The 21,118-nt window shown below is 40.3% G+C and overlaps 1 protein-coding gene across 1 annotated transcript in view; it reads left to right on the forward strand.

The window, feature by feature from the left end:
* The window catches only part of LOC118893406 (zinc finger protein 709-like), an 82,404-nt gene extending 62,869 nt beyond the window's left edge, over positions 1-19,535 (forward strand). The window contains exons 3-6 of the mRNA XM_036848926.1: positions 3,321-3,453; positions 16,259-16,385; positions 16,585-16,645; positions 17,027-19,535. Coding sequence (XP_036704821.1) covers positions 3,451-3,453; positions 16,259-16,385; positions 16,585-16,645; positions 17,027-18,437 — 1,602 coding nt within the window. The 5' untranslated portion in view covers positions 3,321-3,450 and the 3' untranslated portion in view covers positions 18,438-19,535. The remainder of the gene's footprint in view (positions 1-3,320; positions 3,454-16,258; positions 16,386-16,584; positions 16,646-17,026) is intronic.
* The last annotated feature ends 1,583 nt before the right edge of the window (positions 19,536-21,118 follow it).

A 21,118-nucleotide genomic window follows, 5' to 3' on the forward strand; every position in this document is an offset into this window, starting at 1 on the left:
ACTGGGGCTTCCCTGGTGGCACAGTGGTGAAGAATCCGCCTGCCAATGCAGGGGACACGGGTTTGAGCCCTGGTCCAGGAAGATCCCACATGCCACGGAGCAACTAAGCCCGTGCACCACAATTACTGACCCTGCGCTCTAGAGCCGACGAACCACAACTACTGAGCCCAAGTACCACAGCTACTGCAGCCCGCACGCCTAGAGCCCGTGCTCCACAACAAGAGACGCCACTGCAGTGAGAAGCCCGCGCACCGCAACGAAGAGTAGCCCCCACTCGCCGCAACTAGAGAAAGCCCACGCGCAGCAACGAAGACCCAACACAGCCAAAAATAAATAAATTTATTTTAAAAAAAAACCAAACCACTAGGATGGCTGGAATCAAAAAGTGAGATAACAAATGTCAGGGGTATGGGGGGAAATTTGACCCTCATAAACGTGGTGCGAATATAAACTGGTGTAGCCACTCTCTAAAGCAGTCTTGGAGTTCCTCAAAAATTAAACCTAGCGTTACCATATGATCCATTAGTTCCTCTCCTAGGTATATGCCCAAGAAAAATACATGTTGGAACAAAAACTTGTACATGAAATTTATAGCAATGTTATTCATAGTAGCCAGAAGGTGAAAACATACCAAATATCCATGAACAGACGAATATATAAACAAAACATGTTTTATCCATCCAATGGAATATATTTCAGCCATAAAAATGAATGAACAATTGATAGCTGCTACAACACAGTTGTCCCTTTTTTAAAAATTATGCTACATCAATGAAGTCAGTCACAAAAACCATAGATACTAGGATTCTTTTCATATGAAAACCCTGAAAAGGGAAATTTATAGAGACAGAACATAAATTAGGCGTTGCCTAAGGCTGGGGTTTGGAGGAGGAAGACGGGACGATTGGGGGGTGACAGATAAAGGGGAGACAGTTTTCTTTTTGATGTGACCAAAATGTTCAAAAATTGTGGTGATGATTACATTTATCTGTAAATATACCAAAACCCACTGAATTATACACTTTAAAGTGGTGCAGTGTATAGTATGTACATTATATCATAATAAAGCTGTTGAAATAAGTAAATAAATGCATTAAGCACTTTGCAATGCAAGAGTTTTGCAATCCAGTCTCTTCAGCATCTTGGAGTTTCCAGGTTAACACATCCATCACCTCACATTGTTTGTGTGTATGTGTGGTGAGAATTCTTAATCCACCGTCTTAACAAATGTACAGTATAGTATATGTAGATCAGAAAATCACCACATTGTAATCTTTAAATATAGACAATTTTATTAATCAATTATACCTCAACAAATCTGGGGGCGGGGGAAGAGGTTCCAGGTGCATCTCAAATTTACATAACGATTTATTGTTTTCTTATATTAGTGAAAATAGGAATCAGTTGTCTTAGGGATATTATAGTCGCTTACATTTCAAGTTCTCTAGGGACAAAGGCAAAAACTAATCTAAAATAAATTTCCTTACCTGAGAATTTAATGAATACATCTCACACCCTGTGCTTAGACTCTAGAGAGTCCTTGAGCCCAACTAGGACTGTAGGGTTCAAACTTCCCACCAGAGCCAAGTGCTTGGGATTCCTTCTCTTAAGTACCAAATGAGTGGGGTTGGACCACGGATGGATGGAAGAAGGCTCAGCGCTGTCAAGGATCAAAGATTAAAATGGATGGAATTCCCTGGCGGTCCAGTGGTTAGGACTCCGTACTTTCACTGCCGAGGGTGCAGGTTCAATCCCTGGTCAGGGAACTAAGATCCCGCAAGCCACACAGCACAGCCAAATTTTAAAAAAATAAAAAAAATAACTTAAAACTGAAGATTACGATGAAGCCAGATTCTTTATTACAGATGGTGAGGTCACATTTCAGTTTCTGTGTTTCTGAAAAAGGGTCACAGTTCCATGAGTGGCCTCCCAGCCTTACACCAAACCCTTGGGAAATAAAATACTGCCTGCCTGCCATGTCAGTAAACAAAGGATGTTACATTTATCAGCAACTGCAGTGAGCCGGGGAGCCCTGAGGGAACTCAGGAAGGAAACAAAGAATACCTGCCATCTAGCAGCCATCAGACTGCAGCCACTCCCAACAGTGGTGAGCCCTGAAGAAACTCAGGATGTGAAAACATAGGACACTGTAGCTGAGGTACACATTCAAAGGAATGATTTCAGTGAGTCCAGACTCTTGCATCTTCCCATATATAGAAAAGTGCTAAATTCCTTAACTTGAGATATCTAGTTTTCTTTTATTAACAGTAATCTTTTGTTCCTACTACCTGCCCTTTGTTGCAAAACTCCTATATATCCTAGCTACCCCCTCGCCTCCTCAGAGCAATCTTCTCAGGGTTGTTTAAGATGCTGCCTCCCAGGCTTGAAGTCCTCAGTATGTCTGCCGAATAAAACATAACTCTCAACTTTTAGGTGGTGAATATTTTTTTAGTCGACACACTTGGCCCCTAGAGAACACAAGACCCTCTTTTCCAGTGTGGCCAGGTGTTGGGTTGCACCCTGCAGGTTTGCAAACCCATTAACTGCCCAGTCTCAAGACCAAAGAAAGAACCCGGAATCAGCCGTAGAGAAATCAATGGTTTAACGGATAGGGGATCTTACATGTCCGACGCAGAAGGCTCCTGGAGCTACACCCCACGGTAGACAGCAGATGTCAGGCAGGACAAGGAGCACTCTTCGTTGGGTTTTCCAGTTATGGAGGAAACTGACCTCAGATTGGCTCCTCAGTTACCAGGAAACCTCATCACCCCTTTGATAAACTATGAAAGTGGAGATAGTCTGATCTGAAGATTAGAACAATCAGTAGCCGGGGGCAAGCACCTAAGCATTTACTGATTAGGCTCCAAGATTAAGAGGGAGGATCAGTCATGTGAATAGGGTGTAGGTGAAGCAGGGCCTGGTAGAGCAGGGGATGTACAGAGAGCAAGAGAACAGCCATCTTGGGTGGCCTGATCATACACCTGCCTGGGCTACCCTCATGCTCTGTGCTTAGTTGCTCCATTGGGAAACTCAGTCAGAAATTCCCTGCGCTCATGTGTTCATACAGAGCTGGGCGAAAAAGTTCTGTTTCAACGCAAAGGAATCAGGCTGGGTCAGGTTTCCGCCCCACCCGCTGCCCTCAGCACGGGTCGGGGCAGGGGCGGGGCGGAAGCTAGTTTCCAAGAGTCACTCGTCCTCCCGCCCAGCTGTCACTCAAGCATTGGGGGATGCGGCCTTGCAAACTGTCCAATCAGGGGCGCCGCTTGGGCAGGTGGGTGGGGCGACGCACCGCTCTAGCTCAGGCGTTTTCACTCCCTCAGGCCGGGCTAGCGATCCGGTTTCCTATCCTTCAATGACGGTGGTGGCAGTGCCTCGGAGTCTGTCGCGCTGTGACCTGCGGTGGTCGTGGGAGTCATAGGAAGGATTCAGAGAGACCCAGGAAACCTAAAAATGGTGAGTGTGGGTTACCAGGGTGCGGAGTTGGAGCGGGAGGGAAGGAGGCGTTGGCTGGAAGTGACCCGAACCAGCTGTGATGGTACCGGGCCTCCCCGCTGTCAACTCCGGGGTCTTGAGGACGCGAGTGGCGCCGCTCGGACCTCGGTCCCCTCCGTCCGGCAGCGTGGGGGCGGGGCCGGCAGCCGGGACCCCGGTGTCCTGTCCCGTCACTGCAAGCCGCGGCTTCGGCCCCGGCCCCGCAGCCCCACGTCCGCCCCAGATTGTGTGGTGACCACCGGGAGGGTCATCAGGGGACCATCGTGACTCGGTCTCCGTGGTTCGTGCGTGAGAGGAGCTGTGGTCTGGGGGGGTCCCCAGTCCTTACTTTCTCCCAGGGGGCACCCGTTTTCTCTTTGAGTTTTCCAATTATTTGGGTAGCAGAGTCTCAAGTCCACGACCCTGTCCCCTCAGCCTAGCTCTTTCTAGGGCTGGTAATAAATCCCTAAATTTTCACAATGCACCCCACATTCCCAAAGCCATTTCCTTCTCTGATTCACAGCATCGTTATCAACTATTTGTCCTCCGTGGTACATTTCAAACAGACCCAGTATTTTAACTGTTTATCATTTTCCCCCAGAGCCCTGGATGGCCCATTTTTTTCAGTTTACTTTTGTCTGTGGGTGTTTTCCATGAGAAGAAACCAAAGAATAACCTCCTGGAATTAGGTTGTTCAAAATCCTTGTGCCTCTCCTCCCAGACTTATTCCTGGGCACAGACATCCTATGGGTGGAGGTTCCTCTTTAAAACTTCCCTGGGTGATAACGTGCTGTCAGCTTTGGCCCTCCCTGGGATTGTCACCTTTAAAAGATTTATTCATGTATTTAAACATCGTTTTTCAATCAGATAAAATGTTATTTAATCAATACAGCTTCAAAGACAGTAGTATAAAATATTTCCAAAGAGGCAAAAGTGGTGAATTTCAGAAAAAAATAAAATATTCCAGGATTACATTCCATTTACAAATTCTTGTTTTGCTTTTTTTCTTCCCCCAAGCGTGTGTAGTAAGTTTCTGAGGACTGTTCTTTACTTTTGGGTGATTTCAAATGAAATTCTCAGATTGTGTGGTGTCTGCTGAGACTTGCAGACCAAGTGTTCAAGTGCGATTAATTATTTTCAAACCAGTTTCTTGCTTTGGAAATAATCGTTAACTGACATCTTTTCTTCTGCAAGGAGTAGATATTTTGTGTTTTCTGGTTGAACTAGTAACAGTGGCTTACAATTTTCTTATCTCCTTTCCACATAAACGATGGGTTTAAATTATTTTGCTGGATTGTTCAAACACCAGGTTTGTGTCAGTTAAAACATCAGCTGTGTTCCAAAGCACCTCCAGTGTAGAGCAGAGGCCTGTAGTCAGTGATCCACGCTTCCTTGAGCCTGTAAAGAGAAGGACTTTCAGGCCCAGTTGTTCTTCCTGGGGAGCCTCCCCTGCAGGTGTCCTACCTGCTTACACCCATCACACAAGGAGACTTATGCTGAGAGAAGCTACAGAGCCCTGGAAAGCTGGGGGTGCACCTGCAAGGAGGTGGAATTGATTCCCTTTCTGAGGTTGTAGTTGTGGTTCCATAGGCCTAGACATTTCTAGACATCATGTTTGAGTTGTGCATCCACAGTGTAGGTGCACTCAGTGTAATTTGTGCACATTGAGAGAGTCTATTACGATCACATCCTCTGTCTTGTGGACAAAGGGTTTATGAATTTGGGTCAGAACCTTAAATTGGATCAGGCTAACAGTTTCCTCACTTGTGAAACTAGAACCTAATGGAGGCAGGACTTCCATGCTTACAGGACGCGGGAGGGCATGTGGAGCTCCCAGAATTCATTCATGTGGCTCCTCGGCTGTCCCTACCCTCCTTCTCCAGCGACTAAACCACTCTAGGGGTTATATCTTAGACCCCAAGTCTGGGAATTTGATCATCTTTCTGAAAGTGGGTTTTTCTTCTGAACTGTAGCTAGAAGGCTGCTTATCTGTGTTGATTCCAGTATTTGTGTTTCTTTTGTTGTTGTTGTTGAAATCATTTATTACTTCCATGACAATTTTTAATCCAAAAATGGTATTTGAGTACCAAATTAAAACACTGTGATTTGTAATGGTGGTTTATAGCAGAGCAAACAATTTTATTTTATACAATTTTAAAAACTATACAGTTTCTCCTTTTAAGGTGAGTTCCCTCATGCAAGTTCTCCAGGTTTATTGCAGTCGTGTGTGTATGTGTATGTGTAAGAGGTGGCTCTGTTTTGTTCTGGGGTTGGTCCAAAACCAGGTAGAGTTCCAATGTGTGAAAAGCTTTAAAATTCTACCTTAAGGAGGTTTAATAAGCCAATATCAATTTCCAAGTACTTTGCAAAAATTGTTAAATTTTTCACATAAATACTGGAATCCTCAAAATCACACAGTCATTTCAAATATGTGTTTCTTTCTTTGGATTTCTTTCTCAACTGAAGATTGCAGTTCTTTGACTCTAGTTTCCATTAGCTTTGGGGCTTTTACTGTGTAAGTTGATTGAGAGATACGATGTGAGTAAAGCAAGAAAATTGTGGAACCAATTAGAATTTTGTTCCATTTAGGCAAAAGAACTTCAACATGAGATGGGTGTATTTAAGTGCTCAGGTGCTTTTTCCATTAAAAAAAAATTATTTATTTATTATACAATTTTTAAAGGTTATACTCCATTTACAGTTATTAAGTATTTATTTTTCTCTGACTTATTGCACTTAGCATAATGCCCTCCTGTCCCTAGGGAACTTTGACATTTAAAAGGCCATGCTATTCCTAAAGCAAATGAATTCTTATTTTAATGGATGTGAGGAAAAAAACAATTGAATTTATATTTCTGTTGAAGAAAACACCTCAAAGCTTATATACATCTTTTAAATTCCTAGTCTATTTCAGGGTTTAATTGCAAACCCCTAATATTTTATATTATGCCACTCATTCCTGAAAATATCCCCAGTGTGAAATGTAGTGGAGGGACAAACTATAATGTTCTTGTCCTTTTAGTTAGAAGGGGATTTGTAAATCTTTGACGGTGTGCAGTTTTATATCTGTTAGCATTTAAAGGATTAAATCTTGGAGTGGTTTCCTATGTAGAAAAGTTAAAATTAATTTTAAAAAGCAAAAATTAATTTAAAATACTGATTAAGCATGGGAAAATATGACGTATATCAATTTCTCTCCTGATTTTAAATAAATCATGCACATGAGGGTTAAAAAATATTCCTGAAATAAGAAACTTAATGACTCCCTACCTACATATCCTCCTCCGCTCCTGTACTCTTAACTCGACCCACTCTCAAATTACCAGTTTTTGATTACTTCTTGATCATCCTGTTAATGTTTCTTTATATAAAAACAAGCCAGTGCGAATGCAGTTTCTCTTACCTGGGTTTGTTCTTATAATGAGTAGTCAGGATCCACATATTTGATGTTTGACTACTGAAAGATAAGCCTCACCCCTTCCTTTTCCCATAGTGCTTCTTATCAGGACAGGCTGATAAGAAAGCCTAGAGGCTCCTGCTCTGTGAGCTGCTGTTTGCTGGGGTCTCCTCCTGTGCGCTGTGCTGCCCTGTGTGGCATTGCTGATCCACCAAGCCTGGGTTCTATATACACAGGCAGTTTTGGTAATTCCTTATCTTTTGGGAGCAGGAGCATGGGAATGGGGCCCTCCTTATAGTGGTCCTGAGTCCATGGCATGGATAGAACCTATTTGTGTTTGGAGTGAAGGTGTGACTGAGGCTGGGTTCACCCAGACCTTGGGGCGGGGGTGGGGGGGATCCTCAGGGTGTACTCGGATGATTATACCCTGTGAATGAGGTGAGCCCCTTGGATGGTCACTCCGAAAAGAACAATTATTCCAGAGAGAAAGAGAAGAGAGGGTAAAGGTAGCCAGTAGGTGCCAGGCTGAGTCCACTCCTAATACCAGAGGGCTCACCAGGACCCTTAAGTACCTCTGCTGCTGCTTCCCCTGCCTCTACTGCAACAAAGCTCCTGACCCTCTGAGTTACGGTGGACAAAACCCATAGCCTCACTGCGGCACAGCCAAGGGATTAATTTAAAACAATTTAAGCCTAGGGTGCTTAATTTCTATAAAGTAACCAGTTATCATGAAGGAGGCCTCTGACCCTGATGGCACTGGGGTGAGGCTGTCTGGAGGAAAGAAATTATCAATACAAGAGAAGAGAGGACACCCTCTCCCCCAGAGTATATCCAGTGACCTAAAATACAAAACAGGGAAGGACTGGAGGGAGGGAACAAGAGAAGAAAGGTACTGAAACAAAGGAACACAATTTCACTCAATTGTAAATCCAAAATATGCTAAAAAAATTTGCATAGCAAAAAGATGGAAGGGGCCTGCTTGGCTTTTGGTCCTCTATAATATGGGTTTGAATTAATATTAACATCTCCTGTACTGCACTAATTCACAAAACTTCATGTAATTAATCAAACTAGGTTTCAAATTACAGGTATACCTGGGGATCCCACTAAATTTAAACAATTTACCTCATCACCTTAGGAAGAATTACTGACTATAATATAAAGGACAAATAGATATAGTTTGCCTTCAGCAGCAGAGCTCTCGTCTTGCCTAAATTTCTCATAGTCGTATCGCCCATTGTCCCAAAATATCCCATAGTGAGCAGGGAAGCTCTGAACCCATGGTTCATTAAGTAAAATTAAATTAAGTCTTCTACTTCCAAATTGACTAGACAAAATGAGACTCCAGAGAGAGACCTTAGCTATCAGTTAAATTAGTTACTATGGCCTGATTTAAATTAAACAAGGCCTTGAATTATGGAAAACCATTATAAGAAATGTATTTAGGGAGAAGTGATTACCGCCAATTTTCTTCTTTTAATAGCCTTATTTGGTCTGCCCTTAAACCTGGAAAGGATGAATGATACCTCCTAGTGGATTACAGCAACCCGAGCTGTGGTTGCATCAAATTAGCCCCTATTCCTAGTCTCCAACATTATGGAAATTACTTACTCCATCCAATCAGCGGCTGGTAAATATCCTGCTCTCACAGATTTGATAAGCCTGTTCTGTTCAGTGCCTATTTCAACACCCTCTCAGCTGCAGTTGCCTTCACCTCTGAAGGGACATGATACACCTTTACCTGGTTACCCTCAGGGAACCTCAGCAGCTTGGCCATCCCACAGTCTCTGCAGGAAGATCTGAACTGCATGCACTTTGTTCCAGGAGCACAGGTATGACATCACACTAACGACATCCTCCTCTGAGGACATTCATTTCTCATTCATTCAGAACATACAATTATTGAAAAAAGGAGCTTGCAAAAAGTGTATGGGCCATTGACCCCACACATGTGTGAGGCCCTTGGTTAAGTTTCTGAATGTTTTTTGGTAATTAGACAGCTGCTCCCTCCCTGACAATGTGAAGAAATATCTGTAGTCCCTCTCAGCACCCACAAGATCTACTAGGTTCTTTTGGTGCTGGGGAGACAACATATTCCCTATTTATGAATTTTACCTGAGCCCATTTTTACTATTACTTGGAAATTGGCCCCTACCTTGAGGGCATCCCTACTACAGAAGGTTCTGGACTGTGTTTAAATGGCCATACAACAGGCACTCCTGTTAGTTCCCTTGGAGTCTCCCTCAGTATAGAGGCTAATGCCTCCTGGAATTACCCATGATGGCCTTAAGTTGTCTATAGGCTTCTGGTGCAAGGAACTGCCTTAGAACTTCAGTTATCACCATGTACCGGGCTCTCTTGAAAATAGAGGCTCTCACAAGTGCTGAGCATGCGATCCTCTGCTGAGCTGCCCATTATGCCTTTGACCTTGGAAATAGCACCCCATTGGGTCGGCATGCCTACCAACACCTCCATGTGACATGATGGAGTCAAACCTGTCCTGGCCTATGCCTCCTGCAGGAGGGTGGCCTCTTCCCTATTTAGTCCCTTGAAAGTTGCTTTGGTGTTGGAAAAGGTCACCACTTCCCCAGATGGAGGCTTCCCTGGGATTGACGGAATGCACAGCTTTTGGGTGTGCATAGACTTTAAGGATGACAATATGCATTCCTACATGATGAGCTCCATGGAGAGTTGCTGCTCTTCATCCCTTAATTGTGATATCCCTGATGAATGACCAAACCCCAGGGTCACACTAACCAAACATCAGGCAGTCATCTTACTACTGACCAAAATTGGCCTCATCTACTTGTATTCACAGACTTTTGGACGATTGTCCAAGAGTTGCCCCTTTGTGGTAAAAGAACTTTAGGAACCTCTGAACTCAAGAGATACCAAAAATATAAATCAAGGTAAATCTTGTCTAACATGCCCTAGGTCCAGAACACACTGTCTTGCCAGGACAATCCTCATCCGTGTTGGAGTTCTAGACACTATTGATAGTAACCATGGCACTTCTCAGAATATGCAGTGCAGTTCTCTTCAACATGGCATTCAGTGGAAGTTTTACCTCTCTTACTGGTCTCAGGCTCATGGAGCACCATACTGCCTTATTGAATAAGTTCAAATCAGTTGAATGAAAGGTGTCCTGTTTCAGTCATCAGTCAGTCAAAACAAATCAGGGGTGAATTGTAATTCGTTTGTCTTCATCTTTTTTTTTCTAATACACTTCAGTTGTTTTAGGGTAGTTTTAAGTTTACAGGAAAATAGATCAGAAAGTATAGAGAATTCCCACATAACCCCTCTGCATCCACAGTTTGCACTATTTTTTACTTCTTGTTTAACTGGTACATTTGTTCAGATTGCTCAGCAAATACTGATACAGTAAATTGCACGGTTTACATTAGCATTGACTCTGCGTTATAAGATCTGTGGGTTTGGCAAATGTTTAATGACCTGTGTCCTTCATTTCTGTATCACATACAGTAGTTTCACTTCCCTAAACATCTTTTATGCCCCACCTATTCATTCATCCCTCCCTCCAACCCTCAAATCCTTCACAGCCTGAGATCTTTTTACTGGCCCATAGTTTTGTCTTTTCCAGGGTGTCATTCACTTGGAATCATACAGTGTGTAGCCTTGTGAGATTGGCTTCTTTCACTTAGCAAGTATACTTTTAAGGTTCCTCCATGTGTTTCCATGGCTTGATGCCTCATTTCCTTTTATCACTGAACAGTATTTCATTGTAAGGATATACCACTGATTTATCCATTTGACTCTTGAAAGATATCTTGCTTAACTCTTAACCCTTGCCAAGTATGAATAAAGTGCCTACAAACATTCATATGTAGGTTTTTGTGAAAATGTGAGATCGTGAGGTCAACTCATTTAGGTCAATACCAACAAGTGTGATTGTTGGATCTTAGTATGAGAAGTAAGAGTGTATTTAGTTTTGACAGAAAATTCCTGTCTTCCAATACAGGCATATCAAATCTCATTCCCACCAACGATGAATAAGGATTATCTATAGCATCACATCTTCACCAATGGTTGGTGTTCTGAGTGTTTCAAAATTTTTGGCATTTAATAAGTATGTAGTGATAGCTCATTGTTTTATTTGTAATTCCCCAGTGATGTATGTTGAGCATGTTTTCAAATTCCTTATTTTCCATCTGTCTTTCTTTGGTGAGTTGTCTGTTCACATCTTTTGCCCATTTTTATTTGGAGTATTTGTAATCTTATTGTTGAGCTTTAAGAGTTCTTTAGATGTTTTGGGTATCAGTTATTTATCAGATAAGTGTTTTACAAAGGATTTTCTCCTGGTGTGTGACTTGCCTTTTCATTCTCTAAACACTTCTTCCAGAGCGGGAGTTCTTCATTTTAATGAAGTGAAACTTAGCATTTTTTCTCTTTCGTGGATTTTTTTGTGTGTGTCTTATTGAAAAATTTATGACCGAACCCAAGGTCACCTATAGTTTCTCATATGTTATCTTCTAGCAGGTTTTTGCTTTTTCATTTGACATTTAGATATATGATTTGTTTTAAGTTAATTTTTGTGAAAGGTGTAAGGTGTGTGTCGACTTTCATTTTGTGTATGCTCATGTGTGTTTCTATGTGAATATCCATTATTTACAGCATCGTTGAAAAGGCTTTACTTTTTCCATTGAATTGCCTTTACTCCTTTGTCAAAGATCAATTGACTGTATTTGCGTGGGTCTATAGGAAAGCAATTGACTTGTGTATCCTTCAACCTTGCTATACACTGTTACTAATTCCAGGGGTTATCTCTGTTGTTGTGGATGCTATCAGATGTTTTGCATAAACAATCATGTCATAAGGAACAAAGACAGTTTTATTTGTTGTTTCCCATTCTGTATACCTTTTATTTCTTTTTCTTAACTTACTGCATTGGCTAGGGCTTCCAGTACATTGTTTAATAGGAGCAGTGAAAGGAAACTTCCTTGCCCTATTCCCCTCTTAACAGTAAAGCATCCAGTTTCTCACCACTCAGTATGATCTTACCTACAGGTGTTGTATAGTTGTTCTTTTTTAAGAAGAGAGCCTTCCCCTCAATTTCTAGTTTGTTATCATAAATGGATGTTGGATGGTATCAAATCCTTTTTCATGGTTATTTCCTCCTCCTTTTATTTATGATTTAGTAATTTCTGTTTTTCTTCTTTTCTCAGTTGTCTTGATTAGATGTTTATCATTTTTATTAAATTAATATTTTCAAAGGACTAGCTTTGGGATTTGAAAACTAAGAGTTTTTGGGTTTTTTTTTAAAGAACCATACTTTAGTCTTTCTTTTTTTAAAATTTATTTTGTTTATTTATTGTTGGCTGTGTTGGGTCTTCGTTGCTGTGTGCGGGCTTCTCTAGTTGCGGCAAGTGGGGGCTGCTCCTCGTTGCAGTGCACGGGCTTCTCATTGCAGTGGCCTCTCTTGTTGTGGAGCACGGGCTCTAGGCACGTGGGCTTCAGTAGTTGTGGCACACGGGCCCAGTAATTGTGGCTCGTGGGCTCTAGAGCACAAGCTCAGTAGTTGTGGTGCACGGGCTTAGTCGCTCCATGGCATATGGGATCCTCCCAGACCAGGGCTCGAACCCGTGTCCCCTGCATTGGCAGGCGGATTCTTAACCACTGCGCCACCAGGGAAGTCCCAGGAGAGTGGTTTTTTTTTCTTTCAAAACTTTAAATACAGGCATGCCTCAGAGATTGGGGGTTCTGTTCAGGACCACCACAATAAAATGAGTCACACTTATTTTTTGGTTTCCCAGTGCATATAAAAGTTATGTTTATATTATATTGTAGCCTATTAAGTATGCAATAGCATTATGTCTAAAAAAAAATCTACAATCTAAAATAGCTCAATTTTAGAACTTATTGCTAAAAAGTGTTAACTATCATCTGGCAACGTAGGGTTGCCACAAACTTTTAATATGTAAAATACACAAAATCTGCAAAGTACAATACAGTGAAGCACAATGAAATGAAGTATTCCTGCCTGTACAGTATTTCACTCCACTCTCTTCTTCCTTATGTTGTTTCTGTAAACAAGTCTGATTTAATTCAAGTCTTTTTTTCTCTATGCAAATCAAAACTACAATTAGGTACCACCTGACACTGGTCAGAATGGCCATCATTAAAGAGTCTACAAATAATAAATGCTAGAAAGGGTGTAGAGAAAAGGGAACCCTCCTACACTGTTGGTGGGAATGTAAGTTGGTGCAGCCACTATGGAACACGGTATGTAGGTTCCTTAAAAAACTAAAAATAGAGTTACCATATGAGCCAGCAATCCCAGTCCTGGACATATAGACAAAACTATAATTAGAAAAGATACATGCACCCCTATGTTCATAGCAGCACTATTCACAACAGCCAAGACATGGAAACAATCTAAATGTCCATCAATAGATGAATGAAGAAGATTGGTGTATATATATACATATATATATAAATACACACACACACACACACACCAAAAAAAAAAAAAAGGAATACTACTCAGTCATAAAAAAGAATAAAATAATGCCATGTGCAGCAACATGGATGGACCTAAAGATTATCATACTAAGTGAAGTAAGTCAGAACAAGAAAGACAAATACCATATGATATCACTTATATGTGGAATCCAAAATATGACACAAATGAACTTATCTATGAAACAGAAACAGACTCACAGATATAGAGAACAGACTGATGGTTGCCAAGAGGGAGTGGGGGACGGATGGATTGGGAGTTTGGGATTAGCAGATGCAAACTATCATATATAGAATGGATAAACAACAAGGTCCTACTGTATAGCACGGAACTATAGTCAATATCCTGTAATAAACCATAATGGAAAGGAATATGAAAAAGAATATATATGTATAACTGATTCACTTTGCTGTACAGCAGAAATTAACATTGTAGGGACTTCCCTGGTAGTCCAGTGGTTAAGACTCTGAGCTCCCAATGCCGGGGTCTCGGGTTCCATCCCTTGTCAGGGAACTAGATCCTGCATGCATGCTGCAGCTAAAACCCAGTGCAGTCTAAATAAGTAAGTAAATAAAGTAAATAATAAATAAATATATATATATTTTTTAAAATCCACAACACTGTAAAGCAACTATACTTCAATAAAATAAAAAAAAATTTTAATCTTTTTTTCTCTATAACTAAGGTGTTTCTTCTGCTAGCTTTTTTCAATATATGCTCTTTTTCTTCAGTTTGAATATGATATACTCGGGTGTGCTTTTTTTTTTAATTAATTTTATTTATTTTTTGGCTGCATTGGGTCTTTGTTGCTGTGTGCGGGCTTTCTTTAGCTGTGGCAAGTGGGAGCTACTCTTCACTGCAGTGCGCGGCCTTCTCATTGCAGTGGCTTCTCTAGTTGCGGAGCATGGACTGTAGGCGCGCGGGCTTCAGTAGTTGTGGTGCACGGGCTTAGTTGCTCCGTGGCATGTGGGATCTTCCTGGACCAGGGCTTGAACCCGTGTCCCCTGCACTGGCAGGTGGATTCTTAACCACTGTGTCGTGGGTGTACATTTTTTAGCGTTTTCATTTTGTGTTCTCTGAGCTTCCTGGATCTGTGGTTTGCCATCAATGATTAATTTTTGAAAAATCTCAGTAATTATTATTTTGCTTATTTCTTCTGTTTCTTTCTGTCTTTCTTTTCCTTCAGGTATTTCCATTGTATGTATTTTAAACATTCTGTCGTTGTCCTGCAGTTCATGGATATTGTGTTCTTCATTGTTTGCTCTCTTTTGTCTTTGAACTAGCTTCTGGTGAAATAGATTGTTTTCAGTATAGGCCTTGTATCTTTATTTTCTGTTTCCCAACTTTGAAAACAGTGGTTTCCTGTGACTTCAGAGCTCTGATGGAACTAAGAAGAGTTGTCAATTTCAGGTGTTTTCACTTTTTTTTATGAGGTTGGGAATGATGGCATCCAAAACCAGAAACCAGAATTCTCTGACTCCAGTTTCTGATGACTGGCTGCTGACAACCTTAAAGTCTCATCCCCCCTCATTTCTCTTTGACCCACATCTATACAAAGTGATAAGAGTGCCTTGGTGCTCCTTCCTTTGGCAGTAGCAAAACAGTCAGTCCTCATAAGATCCTGTTCTTGTATGTGAACCCTCACCCAAACCCACCCCCTAACCTCAATTAAAAAAAAAAAAAAGTCCAGGCACCTTTCCTTTCTCTCTCAAGCCATTTCATGACAGCTGGAGAAGTATGCCTTACTTTCCCCAGAGACCTCAATTATGGAAGTAAACCCTTTCATTCACTATTGGCAGTATGTGGTGTCATCAACTAAGGAATTCGTATGTGCAGTGGTCAAGCCATCATACTTCTGTAGACCAGATAGGAGCTTGGGAATTAGAGAAATTGGGAGAACAGCCTCTAGAATGACTGGTTGGGAAACACTTCTTCCTGCTGTTTGAAAATGGAGATTTTAGAGTCATTTGGAGGAAAGCACTGCTGAATCCTTCATATATTTTATGGGCAAATTAGCCATGAATCCATTGTGATTTTCAGTGAACACACTTGCAGTCTGCAGCTGCTCCTCAAGGTCAGCAAGGCACAGGGCCCAGTGTTCTGGTTCTGCCATAAAGAGCTCTTCTGGCATGTTATCGCACTTTGTGTGCCTCTAAGCAGCCCCAAGGCGCACAAGTATAGGGACTTTGTGGTCTAAGTTGTGACATCTTCTTCCTAGTATCTGAACTCTAAGTTCCAAATAACTTTCTAGTCCATCAAACCAGAGAGAGAAAGGGAAAACTGAGCCTGTGGTAAGTATTACACAAGTTAAAAGCAATATTTCCTGACAAGGATATTTTCATTCCACCAGCTACATCATACCACACTACTTCTAAAGGCCTGGAGTACTTAGGGACGAAATAGCCAGCTGGACCTTATTAAAAGCTGGATTTCTACAGGTGTTCTGGATTCTCATGTTTGGTGATAGGGATAGAACTAAGCTTTTAGTTCTCACTATGTTTTTATTTAGTAAAATCTTATGCAAATTTGACCCTTTGGCTCATGGTGTGCTGTAAATGGTGGGTAATAAGAAGGGCGAGGGAAGAGTTTTCCTCACAAGGAATCCATGATCTTAAAATGATATTTGTTTCATGTGTGTAGTGTTTCTGTCATTTCCCAACATGCTCTGGACCCTGCAATTAGAGAGAAATAAGATGTGACGAGATCACAATAAAACTATGTAAATAATTTGCATGTTTTCACGATGCTGTTAAACTTATGAGGAAGTGTGGACAGAGAGTAAGTTTCTGATGACCAAGTCATAGATGTTTGGAGATGACAGGATCATACATAACCTTCGTATAAATGGTGTACAGATGTCCAGTGCTGTTAGTCTCACACACCCTACTATACACATATTTGGGATGTTTTAGGACTCAGTGACCTTTGAGGATGTGGCTGTGAACTTCACCCTGGAGGAATGGGCTTTACTGGATCCTTCACAGAAGAAACTCTACAGAGATGTGATGTGGGAAACGTTGAGGAACCTGGCCTCAGTAGGTGAGGATGACAACTTACCTTTACTTTGTCAATTAGAGAACATATGTTTCTTGCTCGTTAACATTGTTCCAAGATGTTGAATGTGGAAATGCAGGATATTGCTAAATAAACTAGGCATGGTCACAGCCAACAGTGGACTTAGATAGTTTTTCTATAACTTCTAATATTGTGGGATCATTTTTCTTGGTCTGCAATTTAGGAGAAAAATGGGAAGATCATGACATTGAAGATCAGTACAAAAACCAGGGGAGAAAACTAAGGTAAGTCACACTCATAATATAAAATAGTGCCTCATGTGAGTATCCTGTTATGTTATGCAATTTTAAAAGAAGGAAATAAAAGAAATAATGCATGCTCCAAATTTAGTTATTCTTAGAAAATTTTCACCAAAATTACTTTCTTATGTGACATAGATGTTCAGTGTTTGCAAAATCGTTCAACACTATAAATAAACTCTATATGAATGTCACTGTTTTGATGATTGCAAGAGCATTTCTTATATTCAACTTGAAACGATTCAGACAAGGCATAAAACCTACACTATTGCTATAAGTGATAAAAATGTACTTCAAATATCCTACTATTAAGTATAAAATTGTTAATAAAGACCTCATTGATAATATACTCCTTGTTTTTTACAGAAGTCATGTGGTAGAGAGACTCTGTGAAAGTAAAGAGGGTAGTCAGTGTGGAGAAAACTTCAGCCTTATTCCAAATCTCAATCTGAACAAGAAAACTACTGGAGTGAAACCACGTGAATGCAGTACATGTGGAAAAGTCTTTACGCGTCATTCATCCCTTAAGAGACACATGAGCTGTCACACTGAACGTAAACCATATGAGTATCAGAAACATGGAGAGAAGCCATATAAATGTAAGGAATGTGGTAAAGCCTTTAGCTATCTCCAATTTTTGGAGGCACATGAAAAAAATCACAATCGAGAGAAAAAATATAAATGTAAGGAATGTGGAAAAGCGTTCCATTCCCGCGCATCCTTTCAAACACATGAAAGGATTCACACAGGAGAAAAACCCTATGAATGTAAGGAATGTGGGGAAGCTTTCATGTGGAGCACAGCGTTTCGAAGACACATGGTAACACACACTGGAGATGCTCCATATACTTGTAAGGAATGTGGGAAAGCTTTTAATTGTTCCTCTTCATTGCGAACACATGAAACAACTCACAGTGAAGAGAAACCCTATCAGTGTAAACAATGTGGAAAATTCCTTAGATATTATCATACTTTTCGAACACATGAAAGGACTCATACAGGAGAGAAACCCTATGAATGTAAGCAGTGTGGTAAAGCCTTCAGTTGTCCCAGTTCTTTTCGAAAACATGAAAGAATTCATACTGGGGAAAAGCCTTATGAATGTAAGGAATGTGGGAGAGCCTTCAGAGGTCTCTCAAGCCTTCGAGCACACATGATCACTCACACTGGAGATGGACCTTATAAATGTAAGGAATGTGAGAGAGCCTTCATTTCTCCTAGTTCTTTTCGAATACATCAAAGGATTCACACTGGAGAGAAACCCTATGAATGTAAACAATGTGGTAAAGCCTTCAGTTACTATAATTCCTTACAATCACACAGAAGAACTCATACTGGAGAGAAACCCTATGAATGCAAGGAATGTGGGAAAGCCCTCTCCCATCACCAAACCTTAAAAATACACATGAGACTGCACACTGGAGAGAAACCCTATGAATGTAAACAATGTGGTAAAGCCTTCAGATATTACCCTTCCTTTCACAAACACAAACAAATTCATACTGGAGGGAAACCCTTCGAATGTGAACAATGTGGTAAAGCCTTCAGTTATTACAATTCCTTACAGTCACACGGAAGAACTCATACTGGAGAGAAACCCTATGAATGCAAGGAATGTGGGAAAGCCCTCTCCCATCACCAGACCTTAAGAGTACACATGAGACTGCACACTGGAGAGAAACCCTATGAATGTGAACAATGTGGTAGAGCTTTCAGATATTACACTTCCTTCCAAAAGCACAAAAGAGTTCATACTGAGAAGAAATTCTATGAATAAGGAATATGGAAAAGCCTTTAGTTGATCAACTTCACTTTGGAAACATGAAAGAAGCCACACTGGAGAGAAAGCCTGTCAGTGTAAACAAGGCAGGAAAGCCTTCAGATATTTTCAAAGTTTGAAAACACATGAAAGGACTCCCATAGAAGAGAAACCTTGTAAGCAATGTGGTAAATCCTGCAGAGATTACACTTCATTAGAAACGCGCAAAAGAACTCATACTGAAGAGAAACCCTGTGACTGTAAGGAATGTGGAAAAGCCTTCAGATGTTATCAAGAGTTTTTTTTTGAAGATGTGAAAAAGATCAGAGTGGAGGGAATGTGGTAAACCCTTCATTTGTCACAAACCGTTTGAAGATGTGTGAGAACACACACTGGAAAGACACCATATAAATGTAAAGAATGTTGGAAAGCCTTGAGTCATCCCAATTCTGAAAGGATGAAAGGACTCACTGGACAAAAACTCTTGAGTTAAACAGCCTGGGAAAGATTTCAGTGAGCCTACATCTTTACATGTAAAAAAGAATATAAATGTAAGTAATATGAGAAAGCTTGATGGAAATTAATCTATGTGTAACGTTCCAGAGAATAGGAAAGATTTGTTATTAAAGTTGTAAATATGTTGTCTTTATCAAGCCTCTTTTCTTAGAGTGCACCATTGGACAGTGGATTTCTAGTAATTACTCTCAGAAATGAATACAAGGTGAGATGATTTTATAAGTCATATGTTTCCACAGCAGTACATAAGATTAATAGGTAGTGCTTTTTCTTTAAATCAGTTAATAATATTTTCTCTTTCCTGTTTGAAACCTGTTGGATTATAGGTGAATTGAAGTGTATTTCTAATAATGAAATTAGGTTAACATTGTTTTATAATGTTTTATTTGTTCTGTGTTAAGGGGCCACTGAAAAATGACAGTTTGGTATTTGGATTTTCCTAATGGCCTTGTGGCAGTTCTTGGATATCCTAGTCCAGTATATATATTTATCTTTCTTACCGACAAAGCTCCTTTTTGGGGGTGAAGAGTATAACAGGCTTTTTCCATTTTCCATACTAATAAACAGTTGAATAAATACTTATGTATGCCTCACTTATAAAAGAATAGTTTCCATGTGAATTATTATTTTCATATTTGGGTCTTTGCTTTATGTCCTTCCTTCTGACTATAACTTGGTGAATAGACTTTGAATTAAGAAGAGAGGCCTGATAGGGCAACAAAATCTAGAGCTGGAGTTATCCCCCCTATAGGTAATGTTAGGAACTAGATTTTCCAGAACTCATCCCCTTTGTGGTTCCTTGTTAGAATCCACCAACAGTCTGACTTGCATGAGATTTGGAAGGCAGAAGTGAGGAAGGCAGTAGTCAGATTTCACAGCCACCATATAGAGAGAGAGACAGATGCACAGGAGCTTCAGGTATACCATCTTCCTGCCCATTTTCCATATTTTTTGCCCTTCCAGTCAAGAGTATCCTCAAAACCACAAATAACTGTATGATATCCATTTTTCTGAGACCTCTGGTTTCAACTGATGTCTTCCCAAGGTCCACATCAAAAATCCAGCTTCTCCAGGGTCTCTTGTGTCCACCAGGAAACTAATCAGATTGTCGTGCTTGGGAGTATTCTTTGATTCCCTTCTTCTCTAGATTATATCCATATAAGGAAGATCTGATTTGTGTAGGAAACACCTTGTGCTGTTAACAGTCCTAGTGAGTATGTTTTCCTGATTTACCATGACATCTGCAGTGGTGTAATCAAAAAGAATGACATGGGAGTTTTTTCTCTACTGCAGTGTTCACTGGCTACCTTCACTTGGTCTTTCCATGTGAGAATAAGCACCTTTCTCCTGTCAGGAGACTGAGGTTTTCTTGTTTCTTGGAGCTCAATGTAATACCTCAGTGTTTTCAATTTTGTTTGATTGTATGCGATTAAATTATGTATATTTTTTGTTACAGGAATGCTTCTATAGTTCTTTCATAGAAATATATTATTAACTGTTTTCTAAGCTGTCCAATGCTAACAAATATTGTGTATTTCATTTCCTGAAAGGATATATTAAAATATCCCCTTATAATTATGTATTTTCAGATAAACTTTGCAATTTTCTTTCACTTAATCATTTATATTTTAAGTCAATTTTATGTACATACAAGTTCAGGTATGTTTTCCTCAGGCAAATTTTATTTTTTATTCTTTTGTAGTTATGATATTTATTATGAAATTAATTTCTCATTTATTCTTAGTACCAAATACTTAAATCATGTTTTATTTTTTTAAGCACCCTCTTGTCAGTGACCTACAGGATTGAGCTTGTAGTCAAAGAGAGGGGTGTAATGAATTCTAATAAGAATGAGCACAAACCATTAAGTGATGTGAGGTATAATAGTACAGGATGCTCAGAAGGACTTCTTCTTATAGGAGTTTGGCTTGTGTTAGAGGATTTGACTGCTACCCAAGAAAGCAAGACGTTTTTCTGTATTGGATGCCGCGAGGAGGGTAACTTTATTCTTTCATTGGTTATCATAATCCTTGTTTTATAGAAGGCAAAAACAGTGTAGTGGAGCTAAACTTAATTCATAAGAAGCCCCAGTTACATTAGAAAGAAGAGGGGTATACTGGTCATTTTTATTATTTGGAACTTTATCTTTTATCATTTTTAGAGATATGGTTACAAAATACCCT

Source organism: Balaenoptera musculus, chromosome 3 (genome assembly GCF_009873245.2).
Source record: "Balaenoptera musculus isolate JJ_BM4_2016_0621 chromosome 3, mBalMus1.pri.v3, whole genome shotgun sequence".
Classification (NCBI taxonomy): domain Eukaryota; kingdom Metazoa; phylum Chordata; class Mammalia; order Artiodactyla; family Balaenopteridae; genus Balaenoptera; species Balaenoptera musculus.